The following is a 20983-nucleotide window of genomic DNA, read 5'->3' on the forward strand; positions in this document are numbered from 1 at the left end:
ACCCTACATTTCCTTCCTTTTGTTCTATATATCTATCAGTGTTACTGAAACAGAGAAATATTATGAAGAGAGAGAAAACCAAAAGAAAATAAACTCTGATACATATCCAGATCTCAATCAGGCTCTTTTGCTCTTCTTTCTATGGTATCCCCTTGTTACTTCCCTGTGAAGGAAGTGTGGTTTCATGTTATCTTTTTCAGAATACCCCTTCTTTTTTTTTTATTCACTAAGGGGGTCATTTTGTAAGTGTATGCATGCAAAAAGGGACTTTTTGCATGCGATAGCTAAATAGGGGTGGAGTTGGGGCAGCGTCGGCACCGGAAGAGGAGGAGTCGAGGCGGCATCAGGGCGGACGCTGCGGAAACTTTGCTGGCGGCGAAAAGGTAAGACGCCTTATTGCCGCCAGTAGCGTGCCCAATAGCACCACCTTTCACGGTGGCACTATTGGGTGCGAAAGCCGGCAGCTATAACACAGTGGTGGTGCGATCGCTGCCAGCTTTCACTGGCCCGCCCCCCCCCCCCCCCCCCCCGTTACCATGTGATTCAAAGAGCTCTGCGACGTTAAAAAATCCAGCCCTAAGAGAGTAATTCAGCATTGAGAGCTGAATTTCTCTGTACAAAAAGAAAAACAAAAAAAAATTGTGCCACCATAACAAAGAAAAAGCTTCTTGTCTTGTTAATTCCCCTGGGTAGGTTCTGGATTGCTCTGTCAGGACTCAAGGAAAGGAAATTAATGGGTAAGTTTAAATTTCACCTTCCTCTTTGTCCTGCCAGACCAGTTTAGACAAGTGGGATGTGCCCAAGCTGTGTCTGCCAAAGGTTGTGTTCTCTCTTCACTTCAAGTCTGGTTTATAATGTTTTACAAATGAATTCCATGAGCACCATGTAGATGCCCTACAGATATCCTGTGGGTACTCTAACTTCTCCTCTGCCCACGATGAGACCTGGGCTTTCGTTGAGTGGGCTTTCACTATGGATGGTACCTACTTGCCTTCCCCAATGTAGGCTGCCATGATTGTTTCCTTAATCCGTCCTGCAGTGGTTACCTTAGACACCACCTTGCCTTTTCTTTGGCCTCCGAAACAGCACAAATAGTTTGTCCGATTTCTTGAAATCGCTTGTTAACTTAAGGTACCACAGCAGAGCTCTCTTGACATCCAGTAGATGTAGGTTTTTCTTTGTTCAGATGTACTCTTCCCTATTAAATGCTGGAAGAGATATCTCCTGGTTCATGTGGAAATCTAACACCACTTTAGGAAAAAAGGTTGGGACTGGCTGGATTGACCTTATTAAAGGTCAAGTAGGGATCTCTGCATGGCAGTGCCTGGTGCTCCAAGACCCTTCTGACTGAGCAAATTACTGCTAAAAATCCTGTCTTCGATGGCAGGACCTTAATAAATGATTCTCTTAGGGATTCAAAGGGCACCTTTGCTAGGGCTCTCAAAAATAGATTTACATCCCATGCTGGCACTCCCTGCTGGATAGTGGAATGTACATGCTTTACTGCTCTGATGAAGCATGCCACATCTGGATGAGCACTCATCGATGACTCTTCCACTTGGCCTCTGTAGCATGTTAATGCTGCTGCCTGCACTTTCAATGAGTTTAATGCTAGACTTTTGTTCAGGCCCTTCTGCAAAAAATCCAGTACTGTCCACACTCATGTCTTGAACAGGGAAATACCCCTCCTCCTGCACCAAGTCTCAAAAAGTTTCCAAATGCAAGGGACATAGATGGCTTCCTTGCTCTTAGAAGGATTAAGATCACTGCATTCAAATATGCCCTGTTTTTTCAGCTTCTTCCTTTTGTAACCAGGCCAAACGATAGTAAGGACTTGGATCTTCCATCGCTCTGGCAGAGAAGGGCCCCTGAGAGGCCCCACTCTGGTCAGCTTTAGCAGGACTGTGTACCATAGACACCCGGACCAGTCTGGGGCTACCAGTACAACCCAACTGTTCTGGTCCACTACCCTGCAAAATAATCTTTCCATCATGGGCCATGGCGGGAGCATTTACTGCAGTTCACTTACTGGCCATGGCTGAATCATTGCATCTCTCCCTTCTGAACCTTTTTCCCAGGTTTGTCTGAAAAATTTCCTGGCCTTGGTATTCTGATGGGTTGCCATCGGGTCCCAGTGGGGCTGTCCTCAAGTCTTCACTATGCACGCAAATGCCTTCTCAAGAACACTTCCATTCTCCTGGGTCCAGTGTTTGTTGGCTGAGATAATCCACCTTGCCTTTTCTCCATTCCAGTCATATGACTTGCATCAGTCCTTTTAGATGTAGCTCCACCCAACATATCAGGCTTCTCCTCTCTTTCTTCAGCTGTGGGCTCTGAGTGCTCCTTTGCCTGTTCACATATGCTACTGCTTTTGCACTGTCCGATAGCACTCTTACAGCTCTTCCCTTCAACCTGGGGAGTAGCCTGGCGAACACTGATTGCTCTTGTTTCCAGATGGTTTATTGATCAGGAGGTTTCCATTACCAAACCCTTGCCCTGTACTACTTGGCCTTCACAATGTGTTCCCCAGCCACTTAGGCTTATGTCGGTCATTAATATCACTCACTTCGGTGGCTCTAGATCTATCCTTTCTAGCAGACTGGTGCCATTCAACCACCCCTGGAGGCTCCTCCTGGTGTCTGCTGGCAGAACCGGTCTCTTGTAGCTCTGATGCTGCGAGGACCATTGTGCTAATAGTGCTTTTTGCAAAGGGCGCATATGAGCTCTCACCCAGGGAACCAGATCTATGGAAGCGACCATTGATCCCAGAACCTGCAAATAGATTCTCACCTTGGGTTTCCTGCTTGCTGTCAATTTCCTCACTTGTGCTTGCAGCTTTGCGACCCTCTCCAGGGTTATGAAGACCTTCCATATATCTATTGAACCGCGCCCCCAGTTACATCAGGGATTGGGAAAGCCGCAACCGACATTTGGTTATGTTCACAACCCGCCCTAACTTCTCAAATACTCTTAGGGTAGATTGCTTACTGACCTTGACTTGGCCCTCACTAGCCAGTCCAAATAAGGATGGACTGGAACTATTATTTTCTTAGCACCACTGTCACCATTATTACCTTGGTAAAGGTGCGAGATGCAGTGGCCAGACCGAAGGGCATGACCTTGAACTGATAATGGTTTCCCAGGATTGGAAGTCTCAAGAATCACCTCTCAAATTAGCTGCCCTCCGAGTATACAGCTATGGCAGCTCCAGGGTCTTCTCTGACCGAGGCTGAGCCTCCGGCTGGGAGGTTTGGAAGTGAGCCCCTGACCAATAATAAAAGAGAAGGATGCTGTAGACCGCTGCTGGGATTGTGCCAAGGTGCCTCAGTTTAGAGAATGGAGTTTTGTTTTTAGTTCCACCCGTCTTTTTTTAGGATCAGACCATGAGAAAATCATAGCCATAGCTTTCCTGCTTAGATTGGGGGGACAAGGAGTAGGGAGGTCATATTGGTGAGGGGGAGGGGCAGAGAGGGGGCCCACAACACACTACTTCAAATAATCAACACTCAGTAACCTAACAATCTCTTCCACATCCTCAACATCACTCATGTTTCCACCTTATGCCTCCCCTTCTCCCCATTCATTTCTTCCTACCTTTTCCCTCCCATAAAAAATGTATTATGGCCCAGCTCCACTTCTATTTTATTTAATTAGATTTTTTGTTACCATGAGGTATATACCAGTTATTGTATTTTAATTTTATTTTACTTTTATCTTTAATTTTTAACTCTATTTTATTTTATTTTCATTTTTACAATGTAAACCGTTTTGACAAAAAAAACCTTGTTTTGAAAAACGGTATATAAATACTTTAAAATAAATAAATAAATTCAGTACCAGCACTACAGTGGGGGGGAGGCACTGCTTTCCATGTGTCCTGCCATTTATTCCTATGGAGGAATAAATCTCCGATCCTCCTCCCTCACAGATAGCCTTCTACTCATGGGAAAAATAAATAAATTTAGCTGTGAGGAGGCACTGCTGTAAAAACTGGGATACTATTCTTAGGCTTTCTGAAATCACAGCAATATTCCCACAGTCACATACAATGGATGACTTTCATAAATTAAAGTTTAACTGACCTCTTTGAATAACCTTTTGGTTTCTGTAACTCCCCTTCCTCCTCAGTGTATGTTACATTATTAACTGCTGGGTCCAAGCCTTGCTCCAAGCATTGCCTCTTTCTCAATTGTGTGTAAACCTGCTTCCTCAGGACCTTCCATGAAAGCTCCTGGCTTGGTTTCTGCATATTCCTCCCCTCTGAGGATGAGATTTGGGCTGGCAGCTCACCCCAGGCCAGCCAAACAGGCTGATCCACGCCTGCTGTTATCCCATTGCATGCAGGGATTTGTAGTTCAGATTCTCTTAGGGAAGTAAACTATCCTATAGGGTTTGAAATTCTCAAGGGGTGGGAAAATATTTGAAAAGTTTAGGATCACTCAAAATATTTAGGAGCCATGGGAAAATATTTTTCCTTATAATTTACTTAATATTTTGGTTTTCACTTTTGCTGTTTTCTCCGTTTATTTTTGCTCTGTGTTAGCAATTTTTACTTTTTTTTTGGAAGTTTCTTTTTTTGTTGTTGTTTGAAGCTTTCCATCCCCCAAATACTCTGTCTCCCCCCACCCCCAGCCTATCTTTTCCCTCCAATTCCTTGCCTGAATCCTCTCCCTATCCTTCAACCCCTCTTTCATGCTTCCCATTCCACCTAACCTCATCCCCCATGCTCCTCTGGGCCGCAACAACACAACCCAGCATCTGAGACTTCCTCAGGCTGCAGAGGCACCGCTGCCTCCAAGCCCCAGTGGAATCTCTACCTCTCTTCAGCGTGGCTGACACCTCCCATTGGCACAGCTAGCCCTGTGCTATCGAGGGGGAGGGCTGGGCATCTCAAGAACCAATCAGCTGTGCCCCAGTCGTAGCACCAATCAGCTGGCTTAAATAGGGCCTGGCAACGCAGCTGCAGAATTGAAAATAAAGAAGCATGCTTTGCTTGTCCTCACCATGGGGCCCGATGCAATAAAGTGCGCCAGTCTAGGACACAAGTTTAATCACAGTTGCATGCACATTTTGGACATGCTAGACTAGCATCCAATGCAATAAGGAGATTAACACATCCAAAACACGCGCCCAAACAAAGGCGTAGCCAATAGCGCCCATCGCATGTAAATTCCATGTAGATGAGGCTATTAGCTATTACCACCCCCAACACCCCCCCCCCCCCCGATGCAGAAAATCGCAGGGTAACCAATGCACACTTTTTAACGAGGCCAATTTAACTGCAGCCCCGGAGATGGTGTACAGTCAATCCACGAGTCAAGAGCTCATGAGAAATTTTAAAATATGGTCCTCTGTAGTTCCTCCTACCTAGTATCTTTGACACTTAAATTTACTGTTTGTAGTGTTGAAAAATAAATGTATATTGGCTTGATTAAAAAAAAATTCTTCTGGATGCACAATTTAGATGCCCAAAGCAAGGGGCAGTTCGCTATGGGCTTCTTCAACAACCTCAGCAAAATCAAACGGACACACGTATTGAGCGCCTTTTGCAATTGTAAGTGCCTGATGCTTTTGAGCGCAAGGGATGCACAATTCTCCCCTGGCGTGTACTTTTTTACGCAGCCCCTCATTTAAATACTGCATCTGGCACCCAGGGGATGTGGCTGTGTGAGTGTTGGAAAAACGGGCACTCAATATGGGGTAGATTTTTAAAAATTGCACATGCGCGTCCATGTGTGCATGCTACCCAGCGCGCACACATGGACGCACTGGTGGATCGGCTTCCGTTGTGTTTTCTGGGACTATATTTCATTCACTAAAATGAATATAAAATTCTTTTTCTACCCTTGCTGGCTGGACTTTTTATTTTTCTAATCATTGTGGTCCTAGTTGGGAAACAGAACAAGCCAGATCCCTACACAGAAACTACATGCTAGCAGAATAACTCACCTTGGTCATACATACAGAATACAAATAGAGCCTCACCAAATTCAGAATAAAGAGACCATAAAGTATAAACAGAAACCTGTAGACAAAAACTTAACTGAAAACTGCAACGAGCTTGATCCTGTATGCAGTGCAATAATAGAAAAACAGAACCTCATAAAGCATCAAACAATAAAATCAAGAAATATATACCATCAGTCATAATAGCTAACTATACTAATACAAAGAATACATATTTCAAAACAGCCGACAAAACATCCAATAACTAGAAACTCATCTAAAAATATTAGAAATGGAAATAAAATATTCCAAATCATTGGATACATCAAGTAACACCCAATAAATTAAAACTAATCAGGATATTAAAAAAAAATCTCCCACTCTCTATACTTGGAAGTTTTGATTTCCAGATGCCCTGAGACTGTTGCAGATTTGTAAGGGGGCTTGGGTTGTTGCATTGAAACTTTCTCCTCTATCTCAAATGCTCAATCATATGTACACACACACACACACAGACACATGCTGCCTCATGGCCAGTCATACATACACACACGCTGTCTCATGCTCACATACATGCTCAGTTACATACACACACATGCTGTCTCGTGCTCTCATTCAGACATGTGCTCGGTCTCTCTTGCTCTTCCACTTTTTTACTTTTTTGCCCCCCCCCCCCCCGCTCCCGGAAGAACAAGGGGCAGCGGCAGCAACAGATCTCCTTCTGCAGCCCAGACAGCCAGGAGACTCTTGTTTTTTGCTGCTCCTGCTTATGATTTATTTTATTTATTTATTTATTTATTTATTTATTTAGACATTTTATATACCATCCTTCCATGTAAAAGATCACAACTGTTTACAAAAGTAACATTCGTAGTTATAAATCGACAAGTAATAACAGCGGGTAACGGAGGTAGTTTTTCTAAATAGGCATTGACATCTATCAATCAAGTTGTTCCGATACATTTGACTCAAGGTCTAAGACATGGTCGAGGGTTAAAGAAAGTTAAAATAGAATAAAATAATATAACGAATTTCACATTTTAGTTATGACGTTGCATTGATTCTTTCATTCTCTTCGTGCTTCGGTTAGTATCTTTTGACTTTCTTGTTATTTCTTTCTACATTCAGGTTTTTTGAATAGCCATGCTTTTAGCTCCCATTTAAATCTGGTATTGACCGTAGCATCTCAGGTAGGGAGGCTGCATAGCTTTGGACCCGCTATGGACACAATCTCTTACATGCGCCAGATGTGTGCTCCGTGTCGTGGGGACGGTCAGCGGTCCTTTATTTTTGAGATCTTAGTGTTGGCTGAGGTGTGTATGGTTGTACTTCCCACTGGTCATGCCAGTGTTACTGGAATGAATGATACTGAATATTAGCCTTAATACCTTAAAATGTATTCGAGCTTGTACTGGCAGCCAGTGCAGAGAGATCAGCCAGGGTGTAATGCGATCAAATTTCCTAGTTCCTAACAAAGGTCTTGCTGAGGCAATTTTCTGTGATCGTGGGGAGGGAGTCTGGGAGGCCGATGCTGCCCCTTTCCCGTAGGCCATGCTGGCAGCTGCCGGGGGGGGTGGGAGTGAGGTGGCGGATGCTTCTTGCAGGCCGCTCTCCTGACTGCTGAGGTGAGAAGGGGGGGGGGGGGTTGGGAGGCGGTTTGACTGCCGGGGAGGGGGCTGATTCTGTTTCTTTCAGCCGCACCCCTGTTGAACGCTGGGGTGGGAGCCTGGGAGGTTGGTGCTGCCAGTGGGGGCTCCACAGCCGCGCTGCTTCCTGCTGCTAGGGTGCAACTCCTGCGGGCTGCACCTCCTGACTGCTGGGGAGGGGGGGGGTGTTTAATGTTTCTTCTTTCGACCGGACGGACGAATGGCGCTCTGCTTCTGACTGCGGGAGGGGGGCTCCGAAACAGGCTGTGTGTTGGGGTGGAGGGGGGAGGCAGCTTATCTGTTAAAGTGTGAGCGAGACGGTGCCCCTTGGTAAGATGGCGCCTATGGCCCAGGCCCTATCGGCCGTAGGCCGGCCACGGCCTTGCCTCCGCGGCACTGCCACCTCTCTGCAGGTGCCATGAAGTGAAGTTGAATCGCCCGCACGTTCCCAGCCTCTCCTCTGAGTGTATTATTCCTGTGTGGGGGAGCCTGGTGAGACTCTGACACGCTTCCCTTGCAGTGCAGCTGTGTGATGGAGGACGAGGGTGTCAGAGGTTGTAATCTGTCCGCTGCCTGAGAGGCGCTGACAGATGCCTCTCTAGAGCGCAGCCCCGGCCGCCCTCGCCTTTCCAGTTCAGAAGAGGGAGGGCTCCGTTTCTTTCTTTCTTTTTTTTTTCATGGCACCTCTTCCCCCCTTCTTTCTCTTTTCATTCAGTCCTCTCCATGGACACTCCATCTCTGAAAGCGCCGCTGATCCACAAACAATGAACTGCTAGCGACTGTCCCACCACCCTTTCTCTCCTCTGGTATTATTCATTCTGAGTAATTGTCATCACAAAAGAAACAACAAAAACCTCTCTCTCTTTTCTGGCCCACGTCCTATTCACGGCACAGAGCTTATTGTCGGAGGATTTTGATGTGAAAGGGGGAGCAGATCAGGCGGTGGCACTTCCACGCCATTGGTGCTGGTAGACAGCAGACGCTAGGGAGAGTGCCAGGTTCTGCAGATTGGGGGGGGGGGGGGAAGGATCTCCCCTGCGCACTCTGCCACCTCCACCAGCTTCCCTTGCTCCTGGTAGGCTCCTCTCACTCCTCTTTCAGACAGGGCCCAACCAGGATTCACACTGAAGGGAAAGAGAAAACTTGGCCGCAGTCCCAGTCCAAACATTCTGCGCTGATCCTAGAAACAGCCGGAATCTCGGTAGGCTGTGGTACCTGATATTAGACTAAAGCATGATCAAAGGACGTTGTGGTACAGGAGCCTGACCCCTTAGGTCTGTTCTTCAGATGTCACAGGCGGGCTCACGTACCACAGCATCTATTTTGTTGGTTCAGTTCCTCCTTTCTTCTGATTCTTACCACTCACTCGGAACCAGGGCTGGGATTCTGGCACCATAAACATTCATTCACAACCATGTGGAGCGTTTTCTCCTGTTTCAGTAGATCTTCCCTCCCATTGTTCCTAGTATACATAAGAACATGCCATACTGGGTCAGACCAAGGGTCCATCAAGCCCAGCATCCTGTCTCCAACAGTGCCCAATCCAGGCCATAAGAACCTGGCAAGTATTGCCAGGGAACGATCCTGAGGTGGGAGCCGAGCGCCAGGGCTGCTTCTGGAGCCCCCTTATCATGCCTTCTAAATCTGGTCACCGGGTGTGGCCCTGAATGATAACCACAACCCCCCCCGCCCCCACAGCATCCCCGGCCCTGGATTACCCCAGGGTGCGGAGGACCTGCTCTGGAAATGGAACCGGTGGTAACCCTCTCCGCATGGTAGCATGCAGCACTGTCCTACTAATGCCACCTTTAGAGGACTTCTTAGGGTGGTCTGAGTGAAAGTGGCCCAGGATGAGAGTGTCAAGAGGTTGTAATTTGTCTGCTATCTCTCCAATCTGCCACGCTCTCCTTTCCAGTTCAGAAGAGGGGAGGGTCGTTTCATTTTTAAAGGCACCGTGTCAGGGACTGCACGACTGTGTCCAGGGCCCTGTTTAAGAGTTTTCTGCCTATAGGCAGGGTTGGAGAGTAGGGGACGGGAGCCCCTAGAGATGGAAAGTGAGGAACGTCCCTCCGCCCTCCTCACGCCCCCCCCAAAGCCCTGGAATGCAAGAGCAGCACATCTTTGAAGGGGAACGGGCTCCTCCTTGGCAACCTTGCACTCCTCTTTGGCCTGGGTCTTTGCTGCCTATGTTGCTAGGCCTAAAGCCGGACCTGCCGGCGTAAGAGCTTTCTTAACTTCTGTCTTTCATTCCTTTTTACCTGTAATGCTCAAAATACCAACTTGAAATTCCTCGTGCCCCAAAGACAGCACAAATGGGCAAAACTGGTCAGGAAGTGAAAAAAAAAAAAAAAAAGACACCAAAATTGCATAGATTTGAGGGCCTGGGCGGCAGCTACAGAGCACTTTTCTTTGTATTTTCTAATGGCGCAAAGCTATAAGGGAGACATGTGAAACGGGCCGCTGATGTGAGGTTCCCCAAACAGATGTAATTAACTTCTTCAGATGTAGAAGTCCAGAAATAAAATAAATGGCCACTAACCCGGGGCCTTTTCTTCTCGGTCCCCACCTAGCCCGACTCTCGAACAAAGTCACTGGGCTGTTTCTGGAACGAGAGGCTCTGCGATGTTTCTGAACTTCCAGATTTTCCCAGCGGGGGCTGTGTGCTCAGTCCTGCAGAGAAATGTACTCTGTCCACAGTATCAATCTGCTCTGGAATTCCACCCCCTGACCCCAGAAAGCTGCTGGGGGTGGGTGGGGCGGTGAGAGAGAGAGAGCATCCCTTCCAGTCTCACTGAGCTTGTCATTGAAAAAGATGCCCCTTTGGAGGACAGAGGGCATGAGGCACTGACTGGTGTGAGGCAAAACCAAGTGAGAATCCTGCCCACCTCCCCCAACCCCGGGGCAGCTCCTGCACTTATGGTCCCTGCCCCACTCCGCAGCAGTCACTGAAAGGAATGATGGAGAAACATAGGCTTTCAGGGAGCTCACAGCTCCTGCAGTCCCAACCTGCTGCAGCTGCACCATTCCCTTGCTGGAAGAGGCTGGGACTGCAGGAGCTGTGAGCCTATCCCCTTCCCCCCCCCCCCCTCCCCTCCCCCTGCAGCCAGTGTTCCTACACCTGGACCAGTCCTCACAGTGCTTCCTGCTGGAGAAAGGCTGAGACCGCAGGAGCTGTGAGCTTCCCCACAGCCAACACTCCTGCACCAGTCTCTATAGGGAGTCTCGCTGGCAGAGGCTGGGACTGCAGGAGCTTTGTGCTCCCTGTCAGCCTGTGCTCCTGCATCATTTGTTTCAGTGACTCCTGCTGGGAGAAGCTGGGCTCCCGCGAGTTGTGAGCTCCTCCACAGCCAGGCTTCCTGCACCATTCCCTTCTGTAACTCTCCCAACGGGAGTCGCTGTAGAGAGTGATGCAGGAGCACTGGTTATGGGGAAGTTCATAGCTCCTGCACTCCCAGCCTTTCCCCAGCAGGAACCACTGTGGGGAATGGTCCAGCCTTGCAAGACTATTGGTTGTGATGGGGCTCACAGGTTCCACAGTCCCGGCATCTCTCAGCAGGAATAATTTTAGGGAATAGTGTGGGTTGGCTCCCAGCTTCTGCATTATTTCAGCCTCTCTTGTCAGGAGCCTCTGCACAGGATGCTGGAATGCTTTGGGTAGTGGTGTGCCAGCTCTTGGCATTGGTGGAACAGTGTAGGAGTCTGAGGCAAAAGCTTCTGTAGAATTACAGTATTTATTGTATGGGCAGCAGACTTGGCTTGACTAGTTTAGAACAGTCTGTTTTTCATATTTTTGGCCCTGTGGGGACTTGAACACGTCTCGTCCTTCTGTGAGCTACAGTAACATGGAAGAACGAGCCACCGCCACAACCCACACAGAGAAGCCTGAAATTCCATCACTCGGGAGCAAGAGTTGGTGGCCTGGCACAGAACTCTTACAGACCTGAGGCTTTGTGACCTGGTGTTGAACGGCAGCAGACGGGCCACTCGGATTCAATCAGAGAAAAGAGGGTTTCATCCATGGTGGATAAATAGAGGGATCTGCCCAGAGGTCTGAACGGAGCCCTGCATTCCACCCCTGTGCCAGTCACTGTGTACTAGCTGGGGGGGGGGGGGGGCATGCTGAACAGGGAAAGCTGTGTTAGGGCTGCAGAGGACCAGAGAAGGCAATATCTCAGTAGCAGACAGCATGCAAGATTAAAAGGGAATCAGAGTTTTATCAAAGAAGCTATTGTGGTGGGAGACTGGAACTAAGTGGAGAAGGGGAGGGTCTGCCCAGCGGGCAGCCCCAGCTGGTTTGATGGCTGTCGCTGAAACCTTACATCAGATGAAACTGATGCTGGCCACTGTACAAAGCTGTGGAAAGGAAGGGGAAGTCACATCTGGAGAACTGCAGGGCCAGATGATTATCTGCTCTGCCCAGCTGCAGGAGTAAACTGGATTAACCTTGTACGTGCTGGGAGAATAGCAGGGCTTGTAGCTCTGCGCAGTGTTCAAATTGTAAAACGTTAACAAAGGAAACTCAGCAGCTGCATCCCAAGGTGTTCCCCTGATCTCCAGAAGGAAAGATGCATCATTAATTCAAAACGATATCTTAGAAAAGCCACGTAAGATTCTGGTGCTCATGTGGGCAAAGTATCCCTGATGGGCAGCTGATTTTTGTTCATAGGTCCCAGTTTGGACTATCTGATTATTGAAGGTCTCCTAATGTAGCATCTAGATGACAGGAAACTGAACAATTTAGATGACCTTTTAAAATTCTCCGTGTCCTCTGTTTCCCTCCAAATAGCAGCAGAGCGGCGCGTTGGGTTTATATTTCTGCAATGCTGTAGCACTGGGTTAGAAGGAAGAAGAACATTCTTGCTTTGTGCTCCAGGATGATTTCCCTGGGTGATCCTGGTGCTTCTTGCTGGCCTGGATGGGAGCTGAAAGTCTCTGAGACAGAGCTCTCCAGTGCCAGCAGGAGGCACCCCACACTCTGCTCTCTTGGGGTCCCACTCCCTATCAGCCCTGGCACACAGCTGACTCCAATGCTAGAAGTACCTTCTTTCAAACACGAAAATCTTTACCAAGATGCAGAATTGAACGTTTGTAATAAATGATTAATCTCCTCATCAAGATTTGTAGTTCTTCTGTGGGTAGTAACTTCGATGGCACCCCACTGTTAATCTCACCCCCCCCCCCCCTCCTCCACAGGCCAACATTGTTGAATTCAAAATTAGAAAGTGGAAGAAAATTCAGGTAGAAATAGGAAGCTGTGCCCTTAAATTTTCAAAGATGAGAACTGTAGTAGATGCATTTGTTCCTGGGAAAATGACACGCTTTATAGGTTGTGACACCTTTTATTGGGTCTGCAGAAGAATGATCTAAACATGATGTTCTAGATGAGCTTTAGAGACCACCGGAGTCCCTTCTCCAGATGTCATCTGTGTGTTTGTGTGTGTTAACCTCCCGTTAATCCCATTATATTAGACAATTCAGGACTTATGGATGTAGAAGGCATTCTGCTGAGTGCAAGGTTTCTCTCTGGTGCAAGCACTGTTCAAAGATCAGCATGCACACGTTGATTTGGCCATGTCCCCAGGCTCAGTGCACGAACGTGGAATCCCATTAAGCAGGGCCAGGAGAACCTGGGAGTCTGGTTTTCATAATGCTGCTTCATCAGACACAAAATATTTGTAAAGTATACACTGTGTTCATCTCATGAGCCACCAGCAGAAACCTAACCAGCATGGAAAATTCTGTAACATTTAGTCTAGACTGAAAAAAGTACCAACTGTTTGTACGTTTCTGCTTATTTCACAATAATGTTTTATGTTGATTAAGCAAATCATAATATAGCCCTGGCTGGTCTTTAGCATTTATTTTCAGAGAGCCTCCTATTTGAAAACTGAATCGTGCTTTGTCTCCAAGACGTGGAACTGCAGAGAAGGTCAAGGAACAAAGGCCGTCTGGTGCCATTCTGAACTATTGAGTTCAGTCCTGGCTTCTTAATGCCGGGTCCCTTGTTCTGCTAAAATCTGTCACCCTGTGAAATTTGTGTAACATGATGTTTCTTCCTTGAAGGATAACTTGGCAATAATGGGAAAATTATTGAAATCCTTCCCCAGTGCAACAGATCAGTGTCCCAGACTGAATGTGTGGAACATAGGGTTAGAGCCTCACCCCATTGCATGTATGGAGATGTAGTCCCATTTTTCATAGGGAAATCCGGAACTACAATTCCATACATGCAACAGGGCAACATCAGGATTGTTACCCCTTCTCCTCTCTCCCCCCCCCCCCCCCAAAAAAAAAATCCTCAAGCACTTGCACTTCCTAAATCTATGGCACATACAACTCGCCCAGTGTACTTCCTTCCTGACGTGCACTTCCTTTCATACAACTCAGTCTAACTATGCAGCTGATAATGAATTTCTGACACGTCATATGGCTCTGATAATATTCTTCAGTGTTGACCTGTTAACCTAGTGCTGGAGGCCTGTACAGTACACTCAGTGCTCCCAGACCTTCATCTAGCCCTGCGCTATGGTACACTCTCTTGAATGGATGGGATCCTACTGATTTTCCCAGGCAGCAGCTCTGAAAGTGGATCTCCTAATCTGGCTGTCCTTATTCTGAGTCCAACTAGAAATCCACTCTTCAAACCTTAAGGTAAAATCTTCACGTCTTTTGGTTCTCTCAATCTCAGGATCCTCCTTGGATCCCAAGAAGTTTCCCTATCTCTAACTTTGAGCTTCAGCCACTTTCTGAGAACAGAAGACTGGGCAGAAGCCAAAGCCGTGTCATGAGTTTTGTTAAATCACACTTCTTTGTAAGACACCTCCCAGTGGGGAGTATCGGAGAACACTATACACTCCTCTCTCGCTCTCTGACTTCTACATCCAGCGTCCCTGAAGCCTGACATATATGGTAAGGGAGACTTGGTTAACCCCCTTACAACACAAAATTGCCCTCATTTCTTTATGATATCATAATGTGGCCCTCAGGAACACATCGTGATGTCACAGGCCTGCTGATTCACAACCACACAGGCCGTTGATTTCTGATTTGATTTGTCCTTCATGGTTAATCTGGGCATATCCCAGGAGAGCACTGCCGCTTTCTGCCTCTTCTCTCGAGAAACGTAGATCCCTACCCCCCCCCCCCCCCCCTTCCCACTTGGGCTGGAAGAAGATGCAGTATTTAATATTACAAACAACTGATTCATAGTTTCAAAATTATGGTGTTTAGTGCTTCTATGAGAGGTAACTTTGGTGAACCCCATTACTGTGATCTCCCCCCAGACAAAATTTCCGAATTCAGTGGCATGCGCCCGGCTGACAATACTGAGCAGTCTCAAGAATCTGTGATGCACACGCAGTGGAAATATCCTGCCTCCAGGCACTTTATGTCACTGCACTGTTTCCAACAGTATTGTAGCAGCTTTAAAAACATTATACTTTCCAAGGTGCCAATGCAATATCGGGCGCTCACGCCAGTGCATCGGTTAACTCGCTACTGGACATGCGTTTTGGGGGTGCTAAGCTAATGCCCAATGAAATAACAGGATGACTGCATCCAAAATGCGCGTCCAATCGAGCGCGAGGCTAATAAATTCATGTAGATGAGGCTATTAGCCATTACCCCAGGAAGTGAAAAAATGACCGCACGCCCAACTCGCCCTGTTTTAATGTAGAAAATGTAATGCCAGCTCTGGGGCTGGCATTAAGTCATTAAGGGCTCAACAAAACTCCCCCAAAAAACATGCTTTCTGTGGCTCCTCCTACAAAGTATCAGCGCAGTACTAAGTAGGAGGAACCACAGACAGCTGTATGAAGGCCAAAAAAAAAAGGCTTTACCTGGAAAAAAAAAAATTTTCATGGCGCACAGTATACACGCACAATATACACGATCCAGGCCTTGTATATTGTGCGTGTATAATGTGCTGGTAGCGGGAGAAAACAGACGCTCGTATTGAGCGTCCACTTTCCTAACCTGCACTTACAGCCACCTCTCCCAGGCGCCCATTGCCGAGGAGGCACGACGCACAATTTCCCCTAGCGCCTCCTTTTTCACGCAGCAGCTCGTTTCCCCATTGCATCATGCGCCCAGGAGAGGCGGATGGGGGTGCATTAGGAAAATGAACGCTCAATATGAGCACCCATATTGCATCAGCTCCCAAGAAGGCTCTATTAGACCCTGCCATTGGTGCTTTCCTTTCCTGACTACAGATTTGTTTTTTATTTCTTTACATTTTCCTTGATTACAAAAGGGAAGGGATTTGCTTAATGTTCAGCTGAGAGTGCAGAGTTTGGGTGGCTCTATTGACCCTCCAGAAAATGCTGGTTGTGGTGTCTTTTACTGGACCAACATAAGTCTGGCCCACAGATGGATTTTTATGCAAATGTTTGTTTGTTGGGGGCCTAAGAAATTCAGTCACAGGTCTTTTTTTTTCAAAGTATTCCTTTCATGATCGTTAATTGAATTTCTTAAAAAAAAAGTTGTTTTGAAAGCAATTTGTGATTTTGACTAGACGGTCTTGTGCTTTCATTTACCTATTGCTGCTGGAATTGGCCTAAGAAATTCACATACAATATCATCTTTGAAAAATTCTCACCATGGGCCAGTTAAAGTCACCATGACATGCAGAGAGTTTGGGTTTTCCTGGTGTAACTCGTAGTAACTGCTGCTGCACACAATGTGAAATGAGATGGCATGATTTGGTGTAACGTTGTACACTGTGGCCTCTTTCAGGAACTGGTGTTCATACACAGTGACGAGGACCATGTCCTGCCATATCCAAAATGGCACCTATCTTCAGAGGGTTTACCAGAACTGTCACTGGCCGATGAGTTGCACTGGAGGCAGGTGAGAGCAGTGCTGGAGTGCCTCTTTGTACACTTATCTGCAGTGTGTGTTATCTATTATGCCATCCTCTGTCTACAGGTCTGTCATCGCTCTCTGCAACTACCAATTCATCCTCTTATAGATTACTTTCTGTTGGTCATGGTTTTCTATGTTTCCTCTTTTTTTCCTATTTAAAATATGCCCCTAAGGTGCCAAAAAAATATGATGTAGCTGTCTTACCCTACAAACACTACTTTAACCCATATCCAGAGACAATCAACTTCTGGGATGGTAGGGGCATTTTAATCTACCATTTTATTTGAATTTTGGGTGTCTTTGTAGCACATCCCAGGAAAACACAATCTCAATGTTCATTCAGCCCTAGGTTTTCTCTACACTGTTGTGTGTCCTGAATAAAGGGAGAATGTTATGGCAACACCCACTTAATTCTGGGCTAAGATCACTCTCCTGCTATTCAGAAATAAGCCGCATTGGACCCGAAGTCCTTTCTGTTTCTGCTCCACAGGTGGCACCAAACACGGGTACCAGTACAAGTTCCCATTATGAAGGACTAACCTGGGAAACTCAATTTTACGGGCTTTTTCTCTTACAGTTACCGAACAATAGTGCGACCAACCTACAAAGTGGCGTATAAAACAGTGACGACACTGGAGTGGAAGTGCTGTCCTGGATTCTCAGGGACATACTGTGAAGAAGGTAAGGAAAAGCAGCTTTCTTGTCACTTCAGAGGAATTCAGTATGTTGTGCTGAGCTGCCCAAGGTCCCTGTATGGGATAGGAGACAGTATCCTCTTGAGGTCGGGTTAACCAGTTAAAATCCGGGTAACAGAGGGTAGGACTAAAAGATACATTAAAGGAGGACCTTGCAAGACTAGAAGATTGGGCATCCAAATGGCAGATAAATTTAATGTGGACAAGTGCAAGGTGGTGCATATAGGGAAAAATAACCCTTGCTGTAGTTACACGGTTAGGTTCCATATTAGGAGCTACCACCCAGGAAAAAGATCCAGGCATCATAGTGGATAATACTTTAAAATCGTCGGCTCAGTGTGCTGCAGCAGTCAAAAAAGCAAACAGAATGTTAGGAATTATTAGGAAGGGAATGGTTAATAAAACGGAAAATGTCATAATGCCTTTGTATCGCTCCATGGTGAGGCCACACCTTGAATACTGTGTACAATTCTGGTCGCTGCATCTCAAAAAAGATATAGTTGCGATGGAGAAGGTACAGAGAAGGGCAACCAAAATGATAAAGGAGATGGAACAGCTCCCCTATGAGGAAAGGCTGAAGAGGTTAGGGCTGTTCAGTTTGGAGAAGAGACGGCTGAGGGGGGATATGATAGAGGTCATGAACGAGTAGATGTGACTCGGTTATTTACACTTTCGAATAATAGAAGGACTCAGGGGCATTCCATGAAGTTAGCAAGTAGCACATTTAAGACTAATTGGAGAAAATTCTTTTTCACTCAACACACAATAAAGCTCTGGAATTTGTTGCCAGAGAATGTGGTTAGTGCAGTTAGTGTAGCTGGGTTCAAAAAAGGTTTGGATAAGTTCTTGGAGGAGAAGTCCATTAACTGCTATTAATCAAGTTTACTTAGGGAATAGGCACTGCTATTAATTGCATCAGTAGCATGGGATCTTCTTAGTGTTTGGGTACTTACCAGGTTCTTGTGGTCTGGTTTAGCCTCTGTTGGAAACAGGATGCTGGGCTTGATGGACCCTTGGCCTGACCCAGCATGGCAATTTCTTATGTTCTTATGTTCTTATCAGTTTTCCAAATGGAGAGGGCCCATTAGTGGAGTACCTTAGGGATTGGTACTGGGATCTGTGCTGTTTAACATATTCATAAATGATCTGGAAAAGGGAACGACGCCTGAGGTTATTTAAAAAGCAGCAGCTTGTGAGGAACTGCAGAAGGGCCGTGTGAGTCTAGGAGACTGGGCAGCCGAACGGCAGATGAATTTTAATGTGGAAAAGTGCAAAGTAATGCACATAGGGAAAAATAATCCCTGGGTTCTGCATTAGGAGTCCCCTGCTAGGAAAAGGACTTCGGAGGCCTTGTGGGCAATGCGTTGAAATCCTCAGCTCAGTGTGCGGTGACAGGAAAGCAAATCAAATGTTAGCAATGATCTGAAAAGGAGCGGAGAATAAAACAGAGAAGATCATATTGCCTCTGTATTGAGCCATGGTGCGGCCATACTTTTGAGTACTGTGTGCAGTTCTGGATGCCTCATCTCAAAAAAGACATAGACAGGCCGATACAGTACAGAGTGCACTATTAACCCGCGATTGGATGCGCATTTTCGACACGCTAGCTTTACCCCTTATTCAGTAAGGGAAAATGCGCGTCCAACCCCCCCCCCCCCCCCCCCCCGAACCTAATAGCGTCCGCAACATGCAAATGCATGTTGATGGCCCTATTAGGTATTCCCGCACGATACAGTAAGTAAAATGTGCAGCCAAGTCGCACATTTTACTTTAAGAAATTAGCGCCTACCCAAAGGTAGGCGTTAATTTCTGCCAGAGCTGGGGAAGTGCACAGAAAAGCAGTAATAACTGCTTTTCTGTGCTCCCTCAGACTTAATATCATGGCGATATTAAGTCTGAGGTCCCGAAGAGTAAAAAAAGTAAAAAAAAAATTAAAATGGGCAGGTTGAAAACCGGACGCTCAATATTGCCGGCATCCGGTTTCCGAACCCGTGGCTGTCAGCGGGCTCGAGAACCGACGCCGGCAAAATTGAGCGTCAGCTGTCAAACTCGCTGACAGCTGCCGCTCCTGACCAAAAAGAGGCGCTAGTGTCCCTAGCGCCGGCCCTAATTTAAATAAATTAAATTACTGTATCGTGCGCACAGGAGAGTGTCTGTGTGTGCGCCGGGAGAGCGGGCGCTTGCCCGCTCTCCCGCGATTTTTTACTGTATCAGCCCGAGAGAGAGCAAGAAAAAGTGCAGAGGTGGGTGACAAAAATGATAAAGGGAATGATGATGAAAGGCTACGCAGGCCAGGGCTCTTCAGCCAGGAAAAGAGACGGCTGAGAGGAGACAGGATAGAAGTGGGGAGGAAGGGATAAATAAAGGACATTTATTTGCCCTTTCAAATAATACTAAAATAAGGCGATTCTTCGTAAAACTATCAACCAGCAGACTTAAAACAAATCATAGAAAGTGGATAATATACCTATAAATGTGTTAAATAAATAAATAAATAAAATGGAGGACTCTTTCACTCGGCGCATAGTCAGGCTATGGACTCTGTTGCTAGAGGAGGTGATCAAGGTGACTGGCATAGCGGGGTTTAGAAGAGGTTTGGACGTTCCTGGAGAAAAAGTCCATAAAATATTATTGGTCAGGTAGACTATGGAAAGCCATTGCTATCTCTGGAAATGAATAACAGGAATTGGATCTGCTTTTTGGGATCTGCCAGGTACTTGTGACCTGGACTGGCCGCTGTTGGAGACAGGATGCTGGGCTCGAGGGATCTTGGTGTGACCCAGCCTGGAATATTTTATGTTAAGTTATTAGAGCTTTGGAAGATGTGTAAAAAGTCACTATTTGTAATTCTGTGTTTCTTGTGGATGGATGGATAACATAGTAATGATGGCAGAAAAAGAAAACCCGGCTTTTCCTGGTGTCTGGCAGAAGGATGTCTTGGGGTTGGAGACAGCCACCCTCCCAAGATGGAACATAAGGAGCTGTGGAGATTAGAGACAGCCCCTCACATTGAGGGAGAGAGGGTGCTGTGGGGATTAGAGACAGCCCCTCCCAAGATGGAACATAAGGAGCTGTGGAGATTAGAGACAGCCCCTCATATTGTGGCACAGAGGGAGCTGTGGGGATTAGAGACAGCCCCTGCCATTGTGGGAGAGAGGGAGCTGTGGGGATTAGGGACAGCCCCTGCCATTGTGGGAGAGAGGGAGCTGTGGGATTAGAGACAGCCCCTCATATTGTGGGAGAGAGGGAGCTGTGGGATTAGACACAGCCCCTCATATTGTGGGAGAGAGGGAGCTGTGGGATTAGACACAGCCCCTCATATTGTGGCACAGAGGGAGCTGTGGGGATTAGAGACAGCCCCTGCCATTGTGGGAGAGAGGGAGCTGTGGGGATTAGAGACAGCCCCTGCCATTGTGGGAGAGTGGGAGCTGTCGGGATTAGAGACAGCCCCTCTCATTGTTGGAGAGAGGGAGCTGTGGGAATTAGAGACAGCCCCTCATATTGTGGCACAAAGGGAGCTGTGGGGATTAGAGACAGCCCCTCACATTGTGGGAGAGAGGGAGCTGTCTGGATTAGAGACAGCCCCTCATATTGTGGGAGAGAGGGAGCTGTCTGGATTAGAGATAGCCCCTCATATTGTGGGACAAAGGGGTCTGTTGAAGCTACAAGAATAGACCGCTCCCTATCAGTCTGAGAGAGAGTTGTGAGGGTTTGAAAGATGGGGACAGCTTTCTCCCAGTGTGAGACAGGGAGCTGTAGGAGAGAAGGTGATGTTGGGTTTGAGGAATGAGGATAGTTCCTGATGTCTGAGTAGTGAAAAGAACACACATGGCG

At 46.9% G+C, this 20983-nt stretch overlaps 1 protein-coding gene across 4 annotated transcripts in view; it reads left to right on the forward strand.

Annotated features, from left to right (window-relative positions):
* Window positions 1–20983, forward strand: part of LOC115073549 (EMI domain-containing protein 1-like) — a 231785-nt gene that overhangs the window by 77417 nt on the left and 133385 nt on the right. For all 4 annotated transcript variants that reach the window (XM_029572076.1, XM_029572077.1, XM_029572074.1 and 1 more), the window contains exons 2-3: window positions 16326–16439; window positions 17032–17135. In XM_029572076.1, the coding sequence (XP_029427936.1) occupies window positions 16326–16439; window positions 17032–17135 (218 nt within the window). The remainder of the gene's footprint in view (window positions 1–16325; window positions 16440–17031; window positions 17136–20983) is intronic.

The sequence above is a fragment of the Rhinatrema bivittatum genome, chromosome 11, assembly GCF_901001135.1.
Source record: "Rhinatrema bivittatum chromosome 11, aRhiBiv1.1, whole genome shotgun sequence".
NCBI classification, from domain to species: Eukaryota; Metazoa; Chordata; class Amphibia; order Gymnophiona; family Rhinatrematidae; genus Rhinatrema; species Rhinatrema bivittatum.